The sequence below is a fragment of the Thalassophryne amazonica genome, chromosome 10 (genome assembly GCF_902500255.1).
Source record: "Thalassophryne amazonica chromosome 10, fThaAma1.1, whole genome shotgun sequence".
In the NCBI taxonomy this organism is placed as follows: domain Eukaryota; kingdom Metazoa; phylum Chordata; class Actinopteri; order Batrachoidiformes; family Batrachoididae; genus Thalassophryne; species Thalassophryne amazonica.
Window position 1 is genome coordinate 53272515 of NC_047112.1, and position 20444 is coordinate 53292958.

The 20444-nt window shown below is 39.7% G+C and overlaps 1 protein-coding gene across 2 annotated transcripts in view; it reads left to right on the top strand.

The window, feature by feature from the left end:
• nr5a2 (nuclear receptor subfamily 5, group A, member 2) overlaps window positions 1-20444 on the top strand; it is a 176324-nt gene that overhangs the window by 17248 nt on the left and 138632 nt on the right. For both annotated transcript variants that reach the window (XM_034180007.1, XM_034180005.1), the window contains exon 4: window positions 12091-12803. In XM_034180007.1, coding sequence (XP_034035898.1) covers window positions 12091-12803 — 713 coding nt within the window. The remainder of the gene's footprint in view (window positions 1-12090; window positions 12804-20444) is intronic.

Consider the following 20444-nt stretch of genomic DNA (forward strand, 5'->3'; position numbering starts at 1 on the left):
GCTGTAAATGCTGGGTATAGCTTGTCTTAACTTGGATTATACTGGTGTCCCATCCACTGGGAGTTGTCGACTTTCATCAACTTCACACTATGTTACTGAGAGATAAACATTGACACCAATGGGCCTCAGGGTCTATACAAGACACACACCAAGACAAATGTCACTGTAAACACCATGAAATATTCTAGAAGGTTCCATAACTTGATAGAATTGTTTGTAAAAGCTTCCGAATGACTAATTAGCACAAACTGGGGTTAAATCTGGAATCTGTGGCCGTATTTAAGGGCACAGTGGAAACAGTGCCTTCTTGTATTGATGAACCAGAAAAACATCTGAAGAATTAATAAACCTTCAATCTGAACATCTGTTAGAACAGGAGGATCACAGCTAAGGAACTGATGAAGTTGGAGGAGTCAGATAGAACGTGACATCAATCACCTTCACTGATGAAACCATTAATCTAAAATACACATTTTAAAAAAAACAAACCAAAAAAAACTACACAACAGTGTCACTTTTCAGTGTCACTTTTGCATGAATGGCTTCCACAGCGACTAAAAACTGAAATAAATCCATGTAATTTTTATTTTAAAGTAACTTTATAGTAAGTAGACAACTGCATTATTTTAAACCCTAAAACCACTTTAACCACAGGCTGTCAGCTATTAAATTTATTACATTTTTTCCCCCATCTCAAATTGCATTCGTCACGTACATGTATAAAAGTGCATATTCAAAAAGCTTGTGTAATTGATCTAGTCAACTTTTTTTTGTATACCATCACAGTGATGCTGATTCATAGTTTGTAGAGAGTGAAAAATAGTGTTTGTACAAATACATACCTCCTCATATACATTGTAACGTCTGTGGGGACTCATGGAGAAAAAGAAGAAAAAATATCCATCCCGATAAGATTGAAGCCATTAGCACATGATTCAGTAAAGCTGATGAAGCGTGCCATATCTGAATGGCTCCCACTGGCATGATTCTCTTTTTATGCACACCACAAGTTGTCTTGCATCATATGCTTCACTGAGCCAACTAATAGCTGCTTTACCAGCTGTAACAGTGGTATCTAAGGTACTATTTAGGACACAGCAATCACATTATAGTTTATAAGAAATCAAAGTTTTTTAAAGTGTGTTTTCAATCGAATACACCACATGATAAGTAATTAATGTATATTCGGAAAATGTGATAACAAGGTTGTGTAAATTCAATCCTCCTCTGACACAAGTCTGATTATTTTACAGATATTATATGTTAGATATGTTTTTCTGATTAATATCAGCTTGTTTGTGAGTTCATGTGTCGATCTGGTGCTGCCACAAACTAAACAAAACTTTTTTTTTTTTTTCGGTGTGTTAAATTAGGTAAATCTATCTTTTGCTTTCAGTTTCATGACCTTTTATGAGATCTCACACTTCACATATATCACTAAAAATGCATGTTTGTAATGCATGTCTGCATACAAGTATGTGTATGATTGCTGCCAGAGGACATTACTGTGAGAATTGTTGGAAAAGCTGACACTAAACTGAATTTCTGGAAAAACATTACTTCAGCAGGAGTTATAAGAAACACAATATCTGGGAAATTTAAGAGCTGAACATTATCCATATGAATGGAATTATTGTAAAGTGAGAGGGTTTTATTTTAAATTTATTGTTGCATATATATATATATATAAATCATGTTTTAACTTTAGAATTATTGATGTTTGTTTAATTGTAAACTTTGAAACATTTTGAAAAAACACAAATCGCTACATAATAAAAATTATTATTATTATTATAGAAGAAAAAGTAAGAAAAAATAAATAAACAAATTAATAAATCAAAAGACATAAACTACTAATTCGGAAAAGCTAATAATGGTATTTATTTAATTTTTTTTTATTAATATAGTACAGTCTGAACAGTTTTAGAGTTTGGTTGAGGTGAAAGACAAATAACAAATAAAGCTAAAACACTTTAGCCTTCTATTAGTTATTTTTCAATAGATGGAAAGTCAAATAAAATTAACATTTAAAAAAAATTATTTCTTTGAAAAGGTGCATAGTATAGCAACGATATCTGGACTGAGCTATTCATTTGGAAATTTGTTTGCAGTTTTTCTATAGTATATATTGAAGTATGTGGAACTACGTAGGTGTAAAAAAAAAGGGGAAAAAAAATAAAAAAAAAACCCTAAGGAGCAATGATAATGATTATTCGTGTCCTTGCTTAGTCAACAATTATTCCATTATTAAATGTGTATTTTCACTGTTTGAACTCTTTTTGTTTCCATCATTAAACCAGAGTTTATGAAGTACGGTCATTGTCAAACCTCTGCAGAACCATTTGGCTGAAATTAGCACCATGTGAGTGTTTGTAGAGCAGTTCACTCCTTTCTCTCTCTATCACTCTCTCTCTCGCTCTCTCTCTCCTTCACCTTCTCTCTGTGTTCCTCTGCATTTTATTTCAGCCCCGTCTCCATCTTTTGCTCTTTGATTTGTCTTCCGTCAGCCTCGCTACACCTGCAGTGGAAGCCAGAGCGCTGTCCTATTACGTATGCATAGGTATCATAGGTATTCATGTGTGTGCATTGGATAGGGCGCATCCCGAGCAGGGGCCGGGGCCCCGACATGACAAACAGGGTGTCAGCAGGGCTCCGCGGGACCCATTAATATGCCGGCAGCTGACAGGGATCCTCACCTACGTGTCCTTAATATTCCTGTATATTAAACAACCATAAATCAGAGGACATAAGCGCTGAGGACTCTGTGTGTGTGTGTATATGTGTGTGTGTGGGGGGGGGTGCATGAATCATAGCCTGTGTACAAGTGTTTGCAAGCTAGATCTTTTTATATATATATATATATATATAGTAAGGCCATGTGTATTCATGTTGCTTTAGATAATTTCAGGGTTGAACAGCTGGAAATTTGTTGAGTCATTTTCTGAAATTATGCATCTGTGTTCTGTTGCGTTTGTGCAGACATTCTTTTGCCAAGCAGATAAATTTACATTGACTGGAGCTCTGCTCCCCATATGGTTCAAGTCAAGAACAAAAAATGTTTTTCATCTTTTATGGTGATGAGGTTCGAGTTTCTTTCAGTTCTTTTATCGCTTATTTTGTAGGCAAACGCAAAAGTGCCTGTTTAGTAGGTGGAAAGGATCAGGCTTGGAAGTCACAAAATACACACAACACAGATACACATACACACACACACACACACACACACACACACACACACACACACACACACACACACACACACACACACACACACACACACACACACACACAGACTGTAAAACAATGAAACATAGCATCAAACTATTAATAGTTTGTTTCTTAAAAAAAAAAAAAACTTGTGTTTGATCTGTTTCACAATAAGATGCACCATCAAACAGATGGTAGAGATACGTCAAAATATGCAGTGCACCATGGGAAATGGTCAAAATCTGAAACACAGACGTTGCTGATTCACTCGTCGTGATGTGTTTAGTGTGTATGGAAAACATAACTCACAGCTGGGATTCCAGAAACTTACTGAGACAAATTTCACATGTTTTTTGATAAAATTTTTGTAGTTTTACATCGGTACATTTCCAACCATCCTGACCATGATAATGATATATATAACATTTTGTAGTTTTTGTTGATATTATTGACTTATTTGCAGTAAACATATTTGCATTAAATATCGACTAAATATACTCTGGTCAAAGCCTACGTGGTGTCAGCCGTAGGATTTCTGCAGAGCAGGTTTTGAAGCTCAAATGAAGCAGCTCTGGATGTCGCCATCTTGGCAGTGACTGACTCCACCTAACTCATGGCCAAACTATGAATGGGTAAAGGAATGGCGTGCACAAGACAGGCGTTAGCTGAGCGGCACGAATGAAGGCTGAACATGCCCACCTGTGTCATAGTTACTAAGTTAACTAAGACTAACAGGCTATGTGACTTGTTTCGATGTTTGATTAACTCACATTTTTACAGGCTGGGTAGTGGTTTTCATAACTAATGGATTGGGTCCAGGTATTAAAAACTATGACGGTATATTGCCTGAATAATGTTGACCTCATCAATGTAGGTAACATCACCAAGCCTGGGTGTTTGCCAACCAGGAACCAGGGCACTTCCATGGTGTGGTGGATGTGTAACATGTGAAGACACACGGCACCACCTCTTAGTTTAAAGAAAACTGTTACCAGTATTGTGTCTAAATTTGTTTTGTTTCGTTTCCCCCCAAGTGATAATTTTCAAAATCCAATGTTAAAGTAAACAAAATATAGATGCAGAGTGTTGGGGCATAACGTGCAGGCTTCTGATAACCTTCTTTCAGGTTCAGCATTTATAAAATCTTGTTGCTTTAACATTTATCTTATCAAAAAATTTAAATAATTAAAAAATAGTGGCAGGTAGTGATTACAAAGACCCAGGTCAAATGCAGCATCAGGTCCTAGTCCTAGGGCTGTGGAAAATTCAGAAATTTAGAATTGTAATTCTGCATCCTGTTTGTAACCTCAGTTCAATATTCAGCTCAAATTCAAGAATTCAGTTGAAATTCAAGAGTCATTCTCAATTCACTTTGCAGTGTTAGCTGGGCAATAACGGTTTCTACCATCCGTCCAGGCTTTAGCCTAGCCTAGGTTAGCCTACGTTATACATCAGTGTCACTGTTACTTATACAGAGTGCCAAATAAAGTTCCAGAAAATTTTGTGCCATTTCAACGCACTGACGCCTCAATATAAACATCTGCTTTCCCCAAAACAAAGACAACAGCGTCTTTTGACATCATTGTTATTTGGACAGTGGTTCAGTACCTGTGAGTTTGGACCCTGCATCCGTCCAAGCCATTAAACTCTTCACTTCTCACACACACACACACACACACACACACACACACACACACACACACACACACACACACACACACACACACACACACACACACACACACTGTATCTATCTTTCCAGACATGCATGTTTTCACCTCCCGTTATGCCCCACCCCCTCCACATTAATCTGTTACATGCATGCAAATCTCCTTGTTTAATTATAGACAAAGAGTCAGTGTGTTGGGATATGCTCCCCCCACCCCATCCCTGATACTCATGATGTGATGTGGGTCCCTGGCCGGGTTGTTGCCTGTCTTGGCAGGCAACAACCCGGCCAGGGCCAAATTTTGTTTTCCCACATGGACGAACTATTAGTTTCTCATCTCATTAATTACGCTGTTGTGGAGAAGTCATTAATAGTTAAAGGTGCCCAACAATAATGTATAATAGATGCATTTGTCGTGCTGATGATTTTTTTTATTATTATTTATTAAATTATTTTTCTCTTTTTAAAGCCATGTTCATTCATAATCTGTTGTAAGTGGTTTATGGAGTTGATTTTAAGCATGCTGAGAGGTGGTGAATGGCGAGATCTTTGTCTATAAGGGTCCTTTTATAGCTACTGTTCTGAACCGTCACACTTTTCGGTTTGGTGTGAAACAAAATAGCTGGTGTGAAAGCTGCTCAGACAGCGGTCCAGACCCAACAACCAGAAGTTAGCACAGTCAAAAGAGGTGGGCTCAGTCCGGATTAAACTGAACCACGGTCTGGTTCATCTGCAGTGTGAAAGATTTTTTTAGATATTTTGGACTCAGACCAATTAGACCAGGCTGTGCAACTTATTGTGAACCATCAAACAGTAGAAGAATAACACTGAGCCATGGGAGCCCATTGGGAGAGAAGGAGACACAGGTTTTCATTGAGATTTTGTCAAACTAACGTAAAGTATAAGGAGATGCCGCCTACGTAGGTGATGATGACAGGACATAAGTATGTCGTGGAATGTTTTTTTTTTTGGTACCACTGCAAAATTTTTATGTGAACCCAAACTAACCAGACCAAACATATCAAAGCATGAACCTCTGTACAGATCTTGTTCTGGGGTTTTAGGGGTAAAAACGGCCTAAATTACACACATTATGAGTTGAGGCGGGATATCGTCCAGCATAGCAGAGTATCTGGCGGTTCCTCATGTCGTTCTGTGGTCAGGAGCAGCAGGATCAGGATGTGTTCGTTTCTGTATATTTCAGACATGCAAACTGGCATTGCAAGAATCATTTTACCATTAAACTCAACTGCATGAAAAGAGGCTTTTCTGGACCAGTAAATGTCCACGTATACTGTGAGACAAGGGAGATATCCGGTCATTTCCTCCCGGAAAGGCAAAGTTTCACCAGTCAGCAAACATCTGTAAATGTCCAAAAAGATAGCACAATGCAGCTGTCTGCATGACAACAGGCTCTTGTAAATGTCAGCACACAGACGATATGTGGATTTTAACAGAGGTTTGCTGTTCCACATGACTTACCTTGGGGCTTTTTTTTCTACATATCTCCAGTTAAAATGACATTTCACTGGAATTTACCAAGAACACATTTGTTACTTTTGGACAGTACTTTAGGTTACTTTGGGTTTGTTACTTCCAGCTACCTTGTTGCCTCGTTGTAGAGTAGCTCAAGTCGATCTTTGTAGAAAATCCATGATCCAAGAAGTTTTATGCAAGCACCAGTGCTTATAAATGAAGCCAATGTGGAAGTTCCAAAATTTGCAGTTTCTTGAATGGCCACTTGAGGCTATTCCCTCCCCATAGAGACTATTGTTAAAATGTCCAGCTTTACAGTAGAAATCAACATGTTTGCAGCCTCCAAGAAAAAAAAATGGTTTTCTTCTCTATAGCTATTTTTCCCATATATGATAACTGTACAAGGTGTTATTATTATTTATTAAGGTATTTTATATCATGAAGTTATGAATCATTAGGAGTATGGTCACTTTGAGTTACAGCTGTCTGTCCTTTATGAACATTTTATTGTCATTATCTGCGATAATATGGCTTGCTGTGTAGCTAATTGTATTAACAGACCTGTCTAAGACATCTGTGCTCCAGTATTTCCCTTGAGAGAAATTTTAGACAAATGGGCAACTGACTTCATTTGAATGTTAGCACTATTAGCACTGTGAGCACTAATTAATTTAATTATTAGGTAATATGAATTTTAAAAAAACAAGGCCAAGTTCCTTATTTTTGAAACTGGGATGGAATTTGGGCCCAAAATCAGCAATGGGAGACTATCCTAAGTTAAATATATACTATATGATATAGCAGTTATTGGTTTTGAGTGACTGCTTGCACAAGCTGGATGGGATGGACTAACCTGCCTTGGGATCCCGCTGTCTTTAAGCTGAAGGCTTGTTCTGCAGTTGATTTGTGGTATTATCCACATTTTCACATGCTGACATGGTAACATCAATTCCCCATGCGTGGTCATACACATGCTGAAACATATGGTTCCTTCTAGAACCACCTAGCAATGAAATGTCAAAAATGTTGCTTCATAGACATGTATTGTTGAGAGCAGGATGGTCTGTGTGTATTAGTACTTGAGCCATAAAGGATGTTTGAGTGAAATGTAAAATTGGCAGCATGAATTGGACCGAAAAGTTACTTTTGGTGTTTTTAAATCTGACATGATGGAGACAAAACGGCAGCAAATTGACGGCATGTCAGCTTGTGTGCATCTGAATGGGACAAGCCAGAGAATTGGTGTGTGTGTGTGTGTGTGTGTGTGTGTGTGTGTGTGTGTGTGTGTGTGTGTGTGTGTGTGTGTGTGTGTGTGTGTGTGTGTGTGTGTGTGTGTCTCCCCACATGGCTCTGTTGCCTCACATCAGTGGCAGACACTTCTGTGATGCAGGTCATTAAAATCAATCCCTAGGCAGCTCACCGTGTGTGTGTGTGTGTGTGTGTGTGTGTGTGTGTGTGTGTGTGTGTGTGTGTGTGTGTGTGTGTGTGTGTGTGTGTGTGTGTGTGGTGGGGTGGCAGTGGGGGGGGGGGGGGATCTCTGTGCCATCACCCATCCTGCATCGCCCTCAGTTTTCTTCCTCTGTCATTCATCTGTCATGTTTGCTGTGTTATCATTACATTCTTTGCAGATGATGTGGGTGTATGTATGTGCATGTTTTAAATATCTGGTTAACATTTAACAAACAAGCTGAGTCGTTATGTCGTGCACTAATACTGCATCTTCAGTAAGCTGCAGTGTTAGTTGAAGTGAGTGCGTGTCAGCCCGTTGCACGCTGAGCTTGCTGATCCTTGTCACAGACAGAGGTAATTAAGTATGAATAATTAACACCGGCGCCCCCTGACTGAGAAATTTTTCCACATCGCGTATGATCTTTGATGCAGTTCAGTGTGTGCCAATCTGATAGAAATCTACATTTTAAAATTGGATTAATGATGATGATGCAAGAAGATTAGTGTGAACACTTTAAAGTGTTGGGGATTGAAATTCTAATCAGATATAATGTGAACAGATTGTATGACTCTATACCAAAATCAAACTTTTTACTTTTTACAGAAGTAGCCAGCTGTCAGTAGAGCGATTCATCCACGTTACCGTCTAAGGTCAATGAGTAACTACACTATCTGTTAGACCTGTGCAGTTTGTGGAGTCAACAGGTAAAAGTCAAGTTTAATCACTCCAGGAAAACCTTTGCCGTGCATGAAAACAGGAGCTCCTGACCATGCCTATGCTTGAATTGACAAATTTTTTTTGTCAGTGTTCTTCATTTCATCAGAAAACATGCTTATTTAGGGTTTGCTTCTTTCTCTGCCTCTAACCAAGGCAGAGTCTCTACATCTGGAGTTGGTCTCCGTTCGCCAGACTGTGGCTGCCCACTGCTCCTAGTGGTTGGATTGTGTCTAACTGGGTTAAATGCAAAGGACAAATTTTTTTGTATGAATGTACAATGACAATAAATGAAATTATTATTATTATTATTATTATTATTATTATTATGTTGTGCAATTTGGTGTGCTAAAGAGTTTGTGTTAATTTTGTAACAGTTTGAACGCTATCTTCAGTTTGTTTCAGACAATCACACTGAATTTACTATATCCACTTTATTAGAAGTGACATACAATTACAAAAAGTTCGATACAAGCTGCAGGAGCAGATCAAGTACGATCGAGAATAAGAGTAGGTTCGAGTTGGACCCAAGCACTGGATTTAATTACACTGAATGAAAATTTTTATACACAACAATCACAGATGACAATTGCGACACATAAGACAAAGCCTAGCAGGTCAGCTTGGACCATCCCCTCATCCCAGCTGTACCAATACTGCCAAACCAACTTTCCTAGTTTCCACAGATGGTCCCAAAGCACAATCAGGATATCTCCAAAAGTAAAAACTGGCCTCAAACCAGATATTGAAAATGGCGCCAAAAATGGCGCCAAACTTTTTTTTTTTAATTAAAATGCATTAACAATATATAAAAAGACTTCCTTTCTAAAAAAAATATTCCATGAGAAGAAGCCTTTAGATCACAACAAAGATTTATGTTTAAATCATTTCATGCATGAGTTTTAAATTCAAAATGATCACCAAATGACCATTTTCCATTAGAATGCTCCTAAAATTCATCAAAACAAGAGAATTAATAATAACAGGACATCATATTTTCTTCCCATTTTGGATGCTGTCCAGAATATCTGGCTTGAGGCCAGTTTTGACTGTCATGGATTACTCAAAAGATTTCAAAGATAATTTTTGAAAACCAAGCAGAAAGCGAAGGTGAATACAGCACTCGGAGGCTTAAATGCTAACAATGTTTTAATATGAGTAAGGTTGTAAAGACGAGTCAGTTGATCATTTAAAGTACTTGTTTTGCTCCATTCCATATACCGTATACACTGAAATAATCAGCTCAGTTTCACACTTTTTTTTTCGTGATATCGTCACGAAGTGCATCACATTTTTGTGATACCATCAAGATTAGTTCACTATTTTTAACCCTATCCCTACACATAACCCTTACCCCAGGCCTCACTACCCCCGCATCACCCCAGATTTTGTAATACCATCATGAATTAATTTTGTGATATTGTCACGAAAATGTGACAAATTTCATGATGGTATCACGAGCGAATAGATTAAATCACTTTTCATGATGCCATCATGAACGTGGTGTGAGATCGAGTTGAAACAATATGGCTGAAACCAATATGTGGAACAAATATTAACATTTTTATTAAAAATATTGTATCAGTTTACATCACGAGATGGTGAATTTCTGAAAAATCAACTCCAAAACTATATGGGCACTGAGGTGGGGTCAACAATATTTTACAGTGCATTTTGAAAGTATTCACAGCACTTCACTTTTTACACATTTGTTAAGGTGCATTTACAACCTTATTTCAAAATGGGGTAAATTATTTTTTCCCCTCAAAATTCTGCTCACAACACCCCATAATAACAACATGAAAAAACGTTTTTAATTTTTTAATTTTTTTTTTTTTTTGGAGGGGGGTGCAAATTTCTTAAAAATTAACAAAAACTAAGGAATCACACACATAAGTATTCACACCCTTTGCTCAGTACTTTGTTGTTGCACCTTTGGCAGCAATTACAGCCTCAAGTCTTCTTGAATATGATGCCACAAACTTGGTGCACCCATCTTTGGGCAGTTTGGCCCATTCCTCTTTGCAGCACCTCTCAAGCTCCATCAGGTTGGATGGGGAGCGTCGGTGCACAGCCATTTTCAGATCTTTCCAGAGATGTTCAGTCGGATTCAGGTCTGGGCTCTGGCTGGGCCACTCAAGGACATTCACAGAGGTATCCTGAAGCCACTCCTTTGATATCTTGGCTGTGCGCTTAGAGTCATTATCCTGCTGAAAAATGAACCGTAGCTCCAGTCCAAGGTCAGTAGCACTCTGGACCAGGTTTTCATCCAGAATGTCTCTGTAGATTGCTGCATTCAACTTTCCCTCAATCCTGATGAGTGGAGACTAGTCAGGATCTTGCAGCTCAGTTCTTGCAGCTGAGAAACTTTTGCCTGGTTTCCTGGCATTTACACTAAAGAGTTCAATCTTTGCCTCATCAGACCAGAGAATTTTGTTTCTGATGGTCTGAGAGTCCTTCAGGTGCCTTTTGGCAAACTCCAGGTGGGTTGCCATGTGCCTTTTACTAAGGAGTGGGTTCAGTCTGGCCACTCTACCATACAGGCCTGATTGGTCGATTGCTGCAGAGATGGTTGTCCTTCTCATAGGTTCTCCTTTCTCCACAGAGGAATGCTGGAGCTCTGACAGAGTGACCGACCATTGGGTTCTTTGTCAGCTCCCTGATTAAGGCCCTTCTCCCCAATCACTCAGTTTAGACAGGCAACCAACGCTAGAAAGAGTCCTGGTGGATCCAAGCTTCTTCCACTTACAGATGATGGAGGCCACTGTGCTCATTCGGACCTTTCAAGCAGCAGAAATGTCCCTGTACCCCTCCCCAGATTTGTGCCTTGAGACAATCTGTCTCGGAGATATACAGAAAATTCCTTTAACTTCATGCTTGGTTTGTGCTCTGACATGCACTGTCAGATGTGGGACCTTAAATGCAGACAGGTGTGTGCCTTTCCAAATCAGATCCAAGCAACTGAATTTACCTCAGGTGGACACTCCAGTGAAGCTGTAGAAACATCTCAAGGATGATAAGGGGAAACAGGATATATATATATATATATATATATATATATATATATATATATATATATATATATATATATATATATATATATATATATATATATATATATATATATATATATATATATATAAATTGCAAAAATCTATAAAGTTAAAAAAAAAAACTTTTTCACATTGTCATTAAGGGGTATTGTGTGTAGAATTTTGAGGGAAAAATGAATTTCATCAATTTGAGAATAAGGCTGTAACATAACAAAATGTGAAGAAGTGAAGCACTGTGAATACTGTGCGCTGTATCTATTCAGAATTATTTTAACTCATTTTTGAGTAATTCTAAAAAGGAACAGACATAGGTGAAGTATCTTTGAAGGGTTTAACAATGACAACAACAAAATTTTCAGTGCACTTTATTGTATTCTGCTGCTATACCCATTAAAAAAATTCATAATACTCTATATTGTATGTTCTTGAGTAACGTGCTTTTATAGCGTATTTACCAGAAAGAGAGCTAACATAATTCTGTTCCTTTCTTGTCCCCCTCCTCACTTTCTGTCTGTTGCCAGCTGTGCGGGCGGATCGCATGCGTGGTGGTCGCAACAAGTTTGGCCCAATGTACAAACGCGACCGGGCCCTCAAGCAGCAAAAGAAGGCTTTGATCCGAGCCAATGGCCTGAAGATTGAGGCCATGAGCCAGGTGATGCAGGCCGTGCCAACTGATCTCACGATCTCTTCTGCTATCCAGAACATCCACTCAGCCGCCTCCAAGGGCCTTCCACTGAGTCACCATACGGGCCACCACACATCTCACCACCACCACCATCACCACCACCATCATGCCACCGCTCTGCCCCCCACAGACTATGACCGCAGTCCTTTTGTCACTTCGCCAGTCAGCATGGCAATGCCGCCGCATGCCGGCAGCCTTCAAGGCTACCAGGCTGCTTATGGACACTTCCAGAGCACCCGTACCATCAAGTCTGAGTACCCAGATGCGTACACCAGTTCGCCAGAGTCCATCATGGGCTACGCCTATGTTGATGCCTACCAATCGGGTTCACCACCCAGCTTCCCCCACCTGATCGTGGAGCTGCTTAAGTGTGAGCCAGATGAGCCGCAAGTCCAGGCCAAGATTCTGGCATACTTGCAGCAGGAACAGGCCAGCCGGGGGAAACATGAGAAGCTCAACACCTTTGGCCTCATGTGCAAGATGGCCGACCAGACACTCTTCTCTATTGTAGAGTGGGCACGTAGCAGCGTCTTCTTCCGTGAACTGAAGGTAAGACATGTTTTGTGTGTGTGCATGCCTCTTTGGCTTCAGCATCACTCTGTAGTTGTAAAACCAAACTCTAGGAACATCCAACAATTACATGGACAACAACTGCATAATTTTATCACGTTCTTATTTTTAAGATCAGACAACAATGTGATGCAAACACACCCACACGATATTGTTTGTTGTTTGATACTGAGAAAGAATAAAAAGACATTTAATTTAAAAATGCATTTTCCTAGGAAGTCCATGAAGAGATGATTTGAAATGAAGTTATAGTTGAAAAAATGGTGATTCACTCTCCTAGTTCTAAGATCATAGATCAGCTCTAGATCATAGATCTTAATATATAGCTTTTGCTTGCTGGCGGGAGAAGGTGACAATGCATCAACAGTTCTCTGGCATCATGGGCATTTATTTTTTGGCAGATCTTCCTACATTGTTACAACCAACAATCAGAGTCGTGAAATTATGTGTAGTTACAACATAAAGAAGTAAAAGTTAGCAAACTCTGTATTTCTGCAGAGCCTATTCTTTAGTGACTCATATAGTAATGGATAGTAAAACTGATGATTTCAAGTACTGCCATCCCCAGGCGATTTACTGTTCTCATTGCTCTCGATTATGGATTTGGTGATGCGTCATTTATCAGGTTTTACAAAGCGACAATTTTCAATACCGCTTAAACTCAGGAGGTAAAGTCGTTTCTTTGGCACTTAATCTGCAGGCTTTAATAATTTATTGAGCATTTTGCCAAATTGTAATTCTTAGGTGATAGTTTGCAGAGTTTAGGAGCATTTGTTTTTCCTTCTGCAGTAGAACTTCCTCCTTTATGCACAGGTAAGAGTCCACCACCATTGACTGTACTGCTTCCTGCACCCAGTCAGCTGTATTTATCCACGTCTGGTACATTTTGGCAGTGGGTCGTGTGAACTGAATGCTACAATCTCAACTTAAAATACTTCTGAGATCTAAGTGAGCACATACTGTGTTGTTCAATGATCTCAAAGTCAGATTACTCATGGGTCAATGACAAGGTCTGGTCCTTCCAGGGAACTAAATGAGCAAATACACAATCAAAAAAAAAAACATGTTCTATGAAACCATACTGGGCACAACATCAAATGCCGCCATAAAAATATGGCAGTATATTGAGGAAGGCTTCAGCTTTAATGGTTTTGGATTGTGAGGGCGCTTAAGAGATTTTTGTTATGTGCCAAGTAAGTACTCTGGCAGACTGGTAATGTGTACATTTTACTGGTTCATTTGCATTCATGTTTTGGCCAGTCAGTTTGAATTTTTAGGAATTTTGTCCAAAAAGCATAAAAGCAATGATGCTGTAAGCTCACTCATCCGATGATTAATGCTTTCCATCATAATGAACAATATTTAAACAATGACTTCAGAGTGTTTCCTGATGCTGAGCAGGTACCTCAGTGGGATAAGGAGTTGGATTTCCCCAATGTAGACTGTGTCCCAGTAACAGCCTAGAATAGGGAAGACGTCTGCGTCAGACTGGCGTCCCACCCAAGGGAGTTGCCGACTCTCCTTCACTTCACACTGCAGAATCCAGGGATAAGCACTGATGCTAATGGACCTCAGGGCCTATGTAGGACTTACTTACTCAATATGTTGGCCAGGTTTTAATGCTGGTTTGTTTATTATGCTTTAGTTTCTTGCAGGTGTCTGTAAATTGACGTTATGATACTAGTAGGACAGTCAAACAGCACATACCTTTGTGTCTCTTGATATTCTCTTTCTATCTTTGTTTGTGATACTTACATTATTTTTTTACATTCTTTTTGATTGCTGTCTTTCTCTTTGATCCCAGTCTTTCAATCCCAGAGAACACAACTGCAAGTTGCACTATGAATATATATGCCGGGATTCGAGTCCAGGTATTTGCTTCAGGGTACCTGTCTGTGTCTTTGGATAAGACAGGTTTGCTCCACATATTGCTCCAGTCCACCCTTCTGTGTGCACCCATTCCAACCATACTGGGGAAGCACCCTGAAATGGATTGGTGCCCCCTCCAGGGGGGGACATAGACTCTTGTCTACTTCATGCTATGGTATCTGGAGATATGCACTGGCACTAATGACCATCAGGGCCTATGAATGGAGTTTCCTGATAAATAACCACCCGGTCTCACTTTTTTTTTCGTGCCCCGTCACGAAAAGCGTCCTTATTTTGCCCGCTTTTCATGAAACAGTCTTTTATTTTGCTATTTATAATTTTCCCCTTCTCCTAACTCTAACTGTAACCATAGTGTAAGTGTGTACCCTCCCAAAACGTTAACAGTGACCCCCCCAGACTCCCCCCTTTCACTCCACATTTTGTGCCCCCTGTCAGAAAATGAATTTTATGAAAAATGCTACATTTTTGTAACCCCATCACAAACTCGTAATGTAATTGTCGTAACCCAGTCCCATGAACTGCTATGAGACTGGGTTGTAAATAACTAGGCATATCCCCCCAACACACACACACACACACATACACACCACCACCGCCAAAACCATTTCCAAGCATCACTGGACACTGTTCGCTCGCATATTGTGGCCTGAGTCTCTGGGCTCATATGAAAAGCTCACAGGAGCCTGTAATACATAAATAGTAAAAATGGCAGTTGCTAGTGAAACATTTGCACCCAAGTTGTGTTTGGAGCAATCATCTGTGATTGCCTTCATATTCCATATATTACATATATAACTCAGACAGTGGACCACATTTGATCATAAAAAAGTAAGGCATCCGTCCTTTGGCTTGCCAGTGTGGCATCCCTTTGTTATACTGGTTATTTCCAAATTGGTTGAAGAAACCTAATTATTTTAAGCAGGGAACAGATTTAGTCCTAACCACTAAAGAAATTAACCAAATGGTCAAGGACAACCTATGTCCTCTCACACAGACCACTGCATCACCAAAATAACCCTCCTCAGCAACCACATATTTGGCAAAGAACTCCAGAACCAATCACCCTCTCACACAAAGAGTCTGATGAAAGTGAAATAGTTAAAAAAAAAAAAAACCTTTTGTGCTTTCTGCTGCTTTTTCTCTGAAAACACCAAACTGTTACCTACATAATCTCTTCAGCAGCAACTCAACCCTCTGTGATTATCTATCACCCCGAGTCCCAGCTGACCAATAGAAACTGTGTTCCAACAGCTCACCATAAATACCCCGTAATTCCCACTCATTCATCACAAAGCCCGAGGTGCGCTTGCACACTCATCACTTCTTTTTTCTTTTTTTTTTTTGTGATGTGAAATACACTTAATATTCCAAGTGATATGAAAGGCATTTGATGAGCCTGTGCTTCACCTGTTTTTTTCTTTTTCTTTCCTGTTGTCGGACTCTTTTGTCTGTACGTTTCAATCGCCACAGGCTCAGCTGCATATTCATGTGCCTGGGCCTGCTGCGAAACGCACTTCAAATATTTAATATCATTTTAATTTTAAGGAGGGAAATAACAAATGTAATATTAAACACAGGCCAATTACAACTCCGACAAGAGTCCTTGAAAAACACATGTTGACATTTAGCACACACTCTGTCGCCGCTATTGACATTTTGCTTATCTACATTTGCATTTAAGTAGCTGGCGCAGCGCTGCACTTCCACACACAAGCTCATTACAGGGTGTGGCCACAGCCAATGATCATGTGTGCTTTGCTCATTAAGTTTAATGATCATTTTCGCTCCACTCCGGAGCCTCTCTCACAGCCTCGTCCTAATACAATTATCTATCCCACTTGTGTTTGTCACTCCGTGATTCGCCGCTGAATGAAATGCCATTATGTTTGCTTAATGACTACTCATATTCCCCACGCGTAATCATAATTGACCCGTGTTTCTGTTACAAAGAAAATGACACGGGCTCAGTGCACAGGAACCCTCTTTCTACACCACAAGCCTCTCCTGCTCTTGTTGCACAGCTTCCTTTTTATTGTGAGCAGTGAGGGGTATATTTTACTCAAATACAGATAATTGAACACCCCCCCACCCCAATGCACAAATCCTGATTGAAAAATAATGCACTAGCTGTGGCTCCGACAGTTTTTCCCACAGAGCTCACCGTCCCCTCCTCCCCTACATGCTGCTTCAAATGAGTAACTACTGGGAGGACTGGAAGACGGGCGGTAGAAGATTGTTAGCACTGTCGGCTTTCACCGCCAAGGTGACAGGTTTGAGTCTAATTGTGAATTGGCTGTCAATATCTGTTACCCCACTGTTTGAATGGTGAGGAGTGCTTGTGTAGATGGATGATGGACTGATAAGACCATACTAGAGTTTGAGAAACATTGCTTGTGCTTGTTTGTTTCTTTCACTACTCTTCAGAGGTATGTAGGTTGAAAATTTTGCTGTGTCTGCCTGTTGGTTCCTCTACTCCTCCTAGGTCCTTCGGCCAGTTTCCAACAAACCTGATATGTGGATAAGACTCAATCCCAGAATTGCTCTTATAGGTTTTGTTTCAACAAAGGGCAAGCTCATTAGAGAAAAAGTCAAAATTATGATTTTCACTCTGGTTTGCACCAAGCTTGGCACATATATGGATGTAGGTTCTAGAACTGGCCAGGTGATGTCAAGTTTGTCAAAGGTCAATCATTCGGGTTAAAGTTACAGCTACCTCTTGGCAATTGTGTGAGATGGTCACGTCCATTCCTACTTTCAGTGGTCCTGCTGTGAGCTAACCATCCCAGAGAATTAAGGTGTGTCCATTATTTTTCATCGTGTTGAGAACAGAAAGTCTCTGGGATGGCTAGATGACACTAGGACCATTGAAAGCAGTAAGAATGATCCCTCTCTGATTGTTGACCTATTCCTCTCATACCCTTCAATTTCAATTTATTTTCATTTATATAGCGCCAAATCACAACAGAGTTGCCTCAAGGTGCTTCACATAAGTAAGGTCTAATCTTACTAACCCCCAGAGCAACAGTGGTAAGGAAAAACCTCAAGCAGACCAGACTCAAAGGGGCTGCTTGGACCATGCTACAGACATAAATTACAGAACAATTCACAGAACAATTCACAAAACGAATATACAGGAAATGCTGTTGGTGCACAGGACAGGAGGGTCTCCAACACAAATACAACTCCCATCTCTGGATGGAGCTGCACCTTAAACAGAGAGAAAAAACAGAATCAGGCATCAGAAAGACAAGAAAAACTGTATAATTTGCTAGCATCTATCAACAAGAAAAACAGAAGAAATACTAGCGTGATCGCCAGCCACTAGCCCTAAGCTTCACTAAAAGACCCATAATTTAGGTAAAGTTGAGGCCGTGGCACACTCCATTTCCTAATAGAATGAATTAAAAGAGTAAAAAGCGTAAAACAAAACTATGCCAGTATGCTAGCCATACAAAAGGGAAAATAGGTGCGTCTTAAATCTGGACTAGAAAGTCTCCACAGAATCTGACTGCTTTAATGATGCAGGGAGACCATTCCACAGAACAGGGGAACGATAAGAGAAAGCTCTATGGCCTGCAGACTTCTTATTCACCCTAGGGACACAAAATAGTCCTGCACCCTGAGAACGCAAAGCTGGTACGTAAGGTTTAATTACCCTTTGCTGATTTCTACCAAATTTAGTATGTCACTGAAGTTTCACCCTGAAATTGCACTGAAATAATTCATTTTGGCAAAGTTCAACCTCAAGGAGTTCATTTCCAATCCACTTTAAACCAAATGTGGCACAGAACTGCCCAAAGGTCAGTAAGAGGTCAGTCATTTGGGTGAAAATCAAGGTCATCTGGGTCAAATGAAATGAGGTGACCATCTATCAGGCCACTCCAACAGCAACAAATCAATGAAACATAAAAGACATAACATTTTAAAACAAATACAAAAACAGCAGTGGACTAACGAAGTGTTAAAGATGTTACAACAACAAAGTCCACATCATTTATATGATAAAGAGAACAATGTCATGTCTTATATCAGTGGACAAACTGTTCTACAAAAAAAAAAAGCTGTGTGACAAGGAAACAGTGGATTAAGGCTAATATCCAGGCTTAAGTGCCTTCCTGGGCTTGGCCATCAGAAGTGTATCTGAGTGTGGTGAAAGTGTTGAACTTGTGGAGATTTCACTTATCTTGGCAATGACATTCAAGTCCCTGGGTTCTTGGAATTTGAGATAAAGAGACACCTGATAAAACCTTATGGAGCCATGAGGTCACTGGACAGATGTGTTTGGCGATGCCAATATCTTTGTAGGAGATTGAAGGTTCAAGTCTTTTGGTTCCTGGTGCTTCCTGTCTTACTGTATGTATGACCTATGCTGACGATTGGATGCTTTTTTTTTTTTTCTCTTTGGATGATTTTTGGGTATCACTGGAATGACTTTATGTCAAACAAGCAATTGTGTACAGATGCTAAGATGAAGATTATCACTTGCATTGTGAGGGTGCATCAGTAATGACATTTTGGCCACGTGGTGCAATGGTCTGGGAATCATCCAACGTAAGAGCCTCTGTTTTGAGAACCCAAGTGGCTGGAGGAGTCCAAAGGGATGCCCACATTACACCTGGCTGTGGCAGAGAGATGGATACTCTCGAGAGGTGGGGATGGATCAATTGTCTGCCCAGGTGGTTTCCATCCAGGACCAGGGGTGGTTCCATGGTATGGTGGATGCAACCATGTGAAACACTAGCACATGCACCCAGACTTGACTTACAATCACTTGAGTTGAGATATTATCCTCAAAGGCAACATATAACTATAACTCAGTCAGAATTAAACATTTTCATCCAATAATATTGAAAAATTCAGCTCTAAGTGTACATTATACAACATTTCCACAATAAACTCTTGTAAAACTTTTTTTTCTTTTTACTATAACATGACTTACAGCTGAGGAAATGCACCATATAACTAGTATGTATGTGAACATCCTTTTCAGGACCATGTACAGGTGACCTTTAGAAGCTCTTTAGAGCGTATGTGTGCATTTACGCTTGTGTTGTTTCCCAGTCAAATGCAAAAATCTAATGTTTGTAAAAAGCTTTCAGCAAACACTCAAAGCTCTAAAGGTGGATTGTTGCTGGGAAATGGCACGCTAATGACCAGGAAGCTCAGTGTCGACGATGGTGACGAGAAAACTCTCTAGGACACAGAGACACTGGTTCATGGAAGAGAATCTGTTAATTCCATAGTTATTTAATGCATAATAATGGAAAATTTTCACCACTATAGATGAACGTGCATGTTCCTTTGCCAACTTCAATTAAAGATGTCAGGCTTTTGAAAGCCATGTGAGCTTTTGTCATCTCCGGGTAATGTAGATGCGACCATTTCGTGAGAGCGTGAATTGGGGATCACAAGAATAAAAAATTAGTCACAGTTCAGCGTACTATAAATACTGTACACTTTCATCTCACACACACATTAAGACAGGCAGCCTGTCTCACTATTATTAGTTCAGTAGGAACAAAAGAATTTCTCAGCTACTACAGCCAAACTCAGAGGGTGTGTGTGAGGCGTCTGCCAAAAAAAGTGTTTAAAGATTTAGTTTCCATAAGTTGGCCTCGGTCACAGGGCTCATAAATATTTAGCCATTAGGAGCCTTTTAAAAATTCATTTCCAGTGCTGCATGCATTCCCCTCTCTTTCTGGGAATGAGGCACGACGTGACGTACATTTA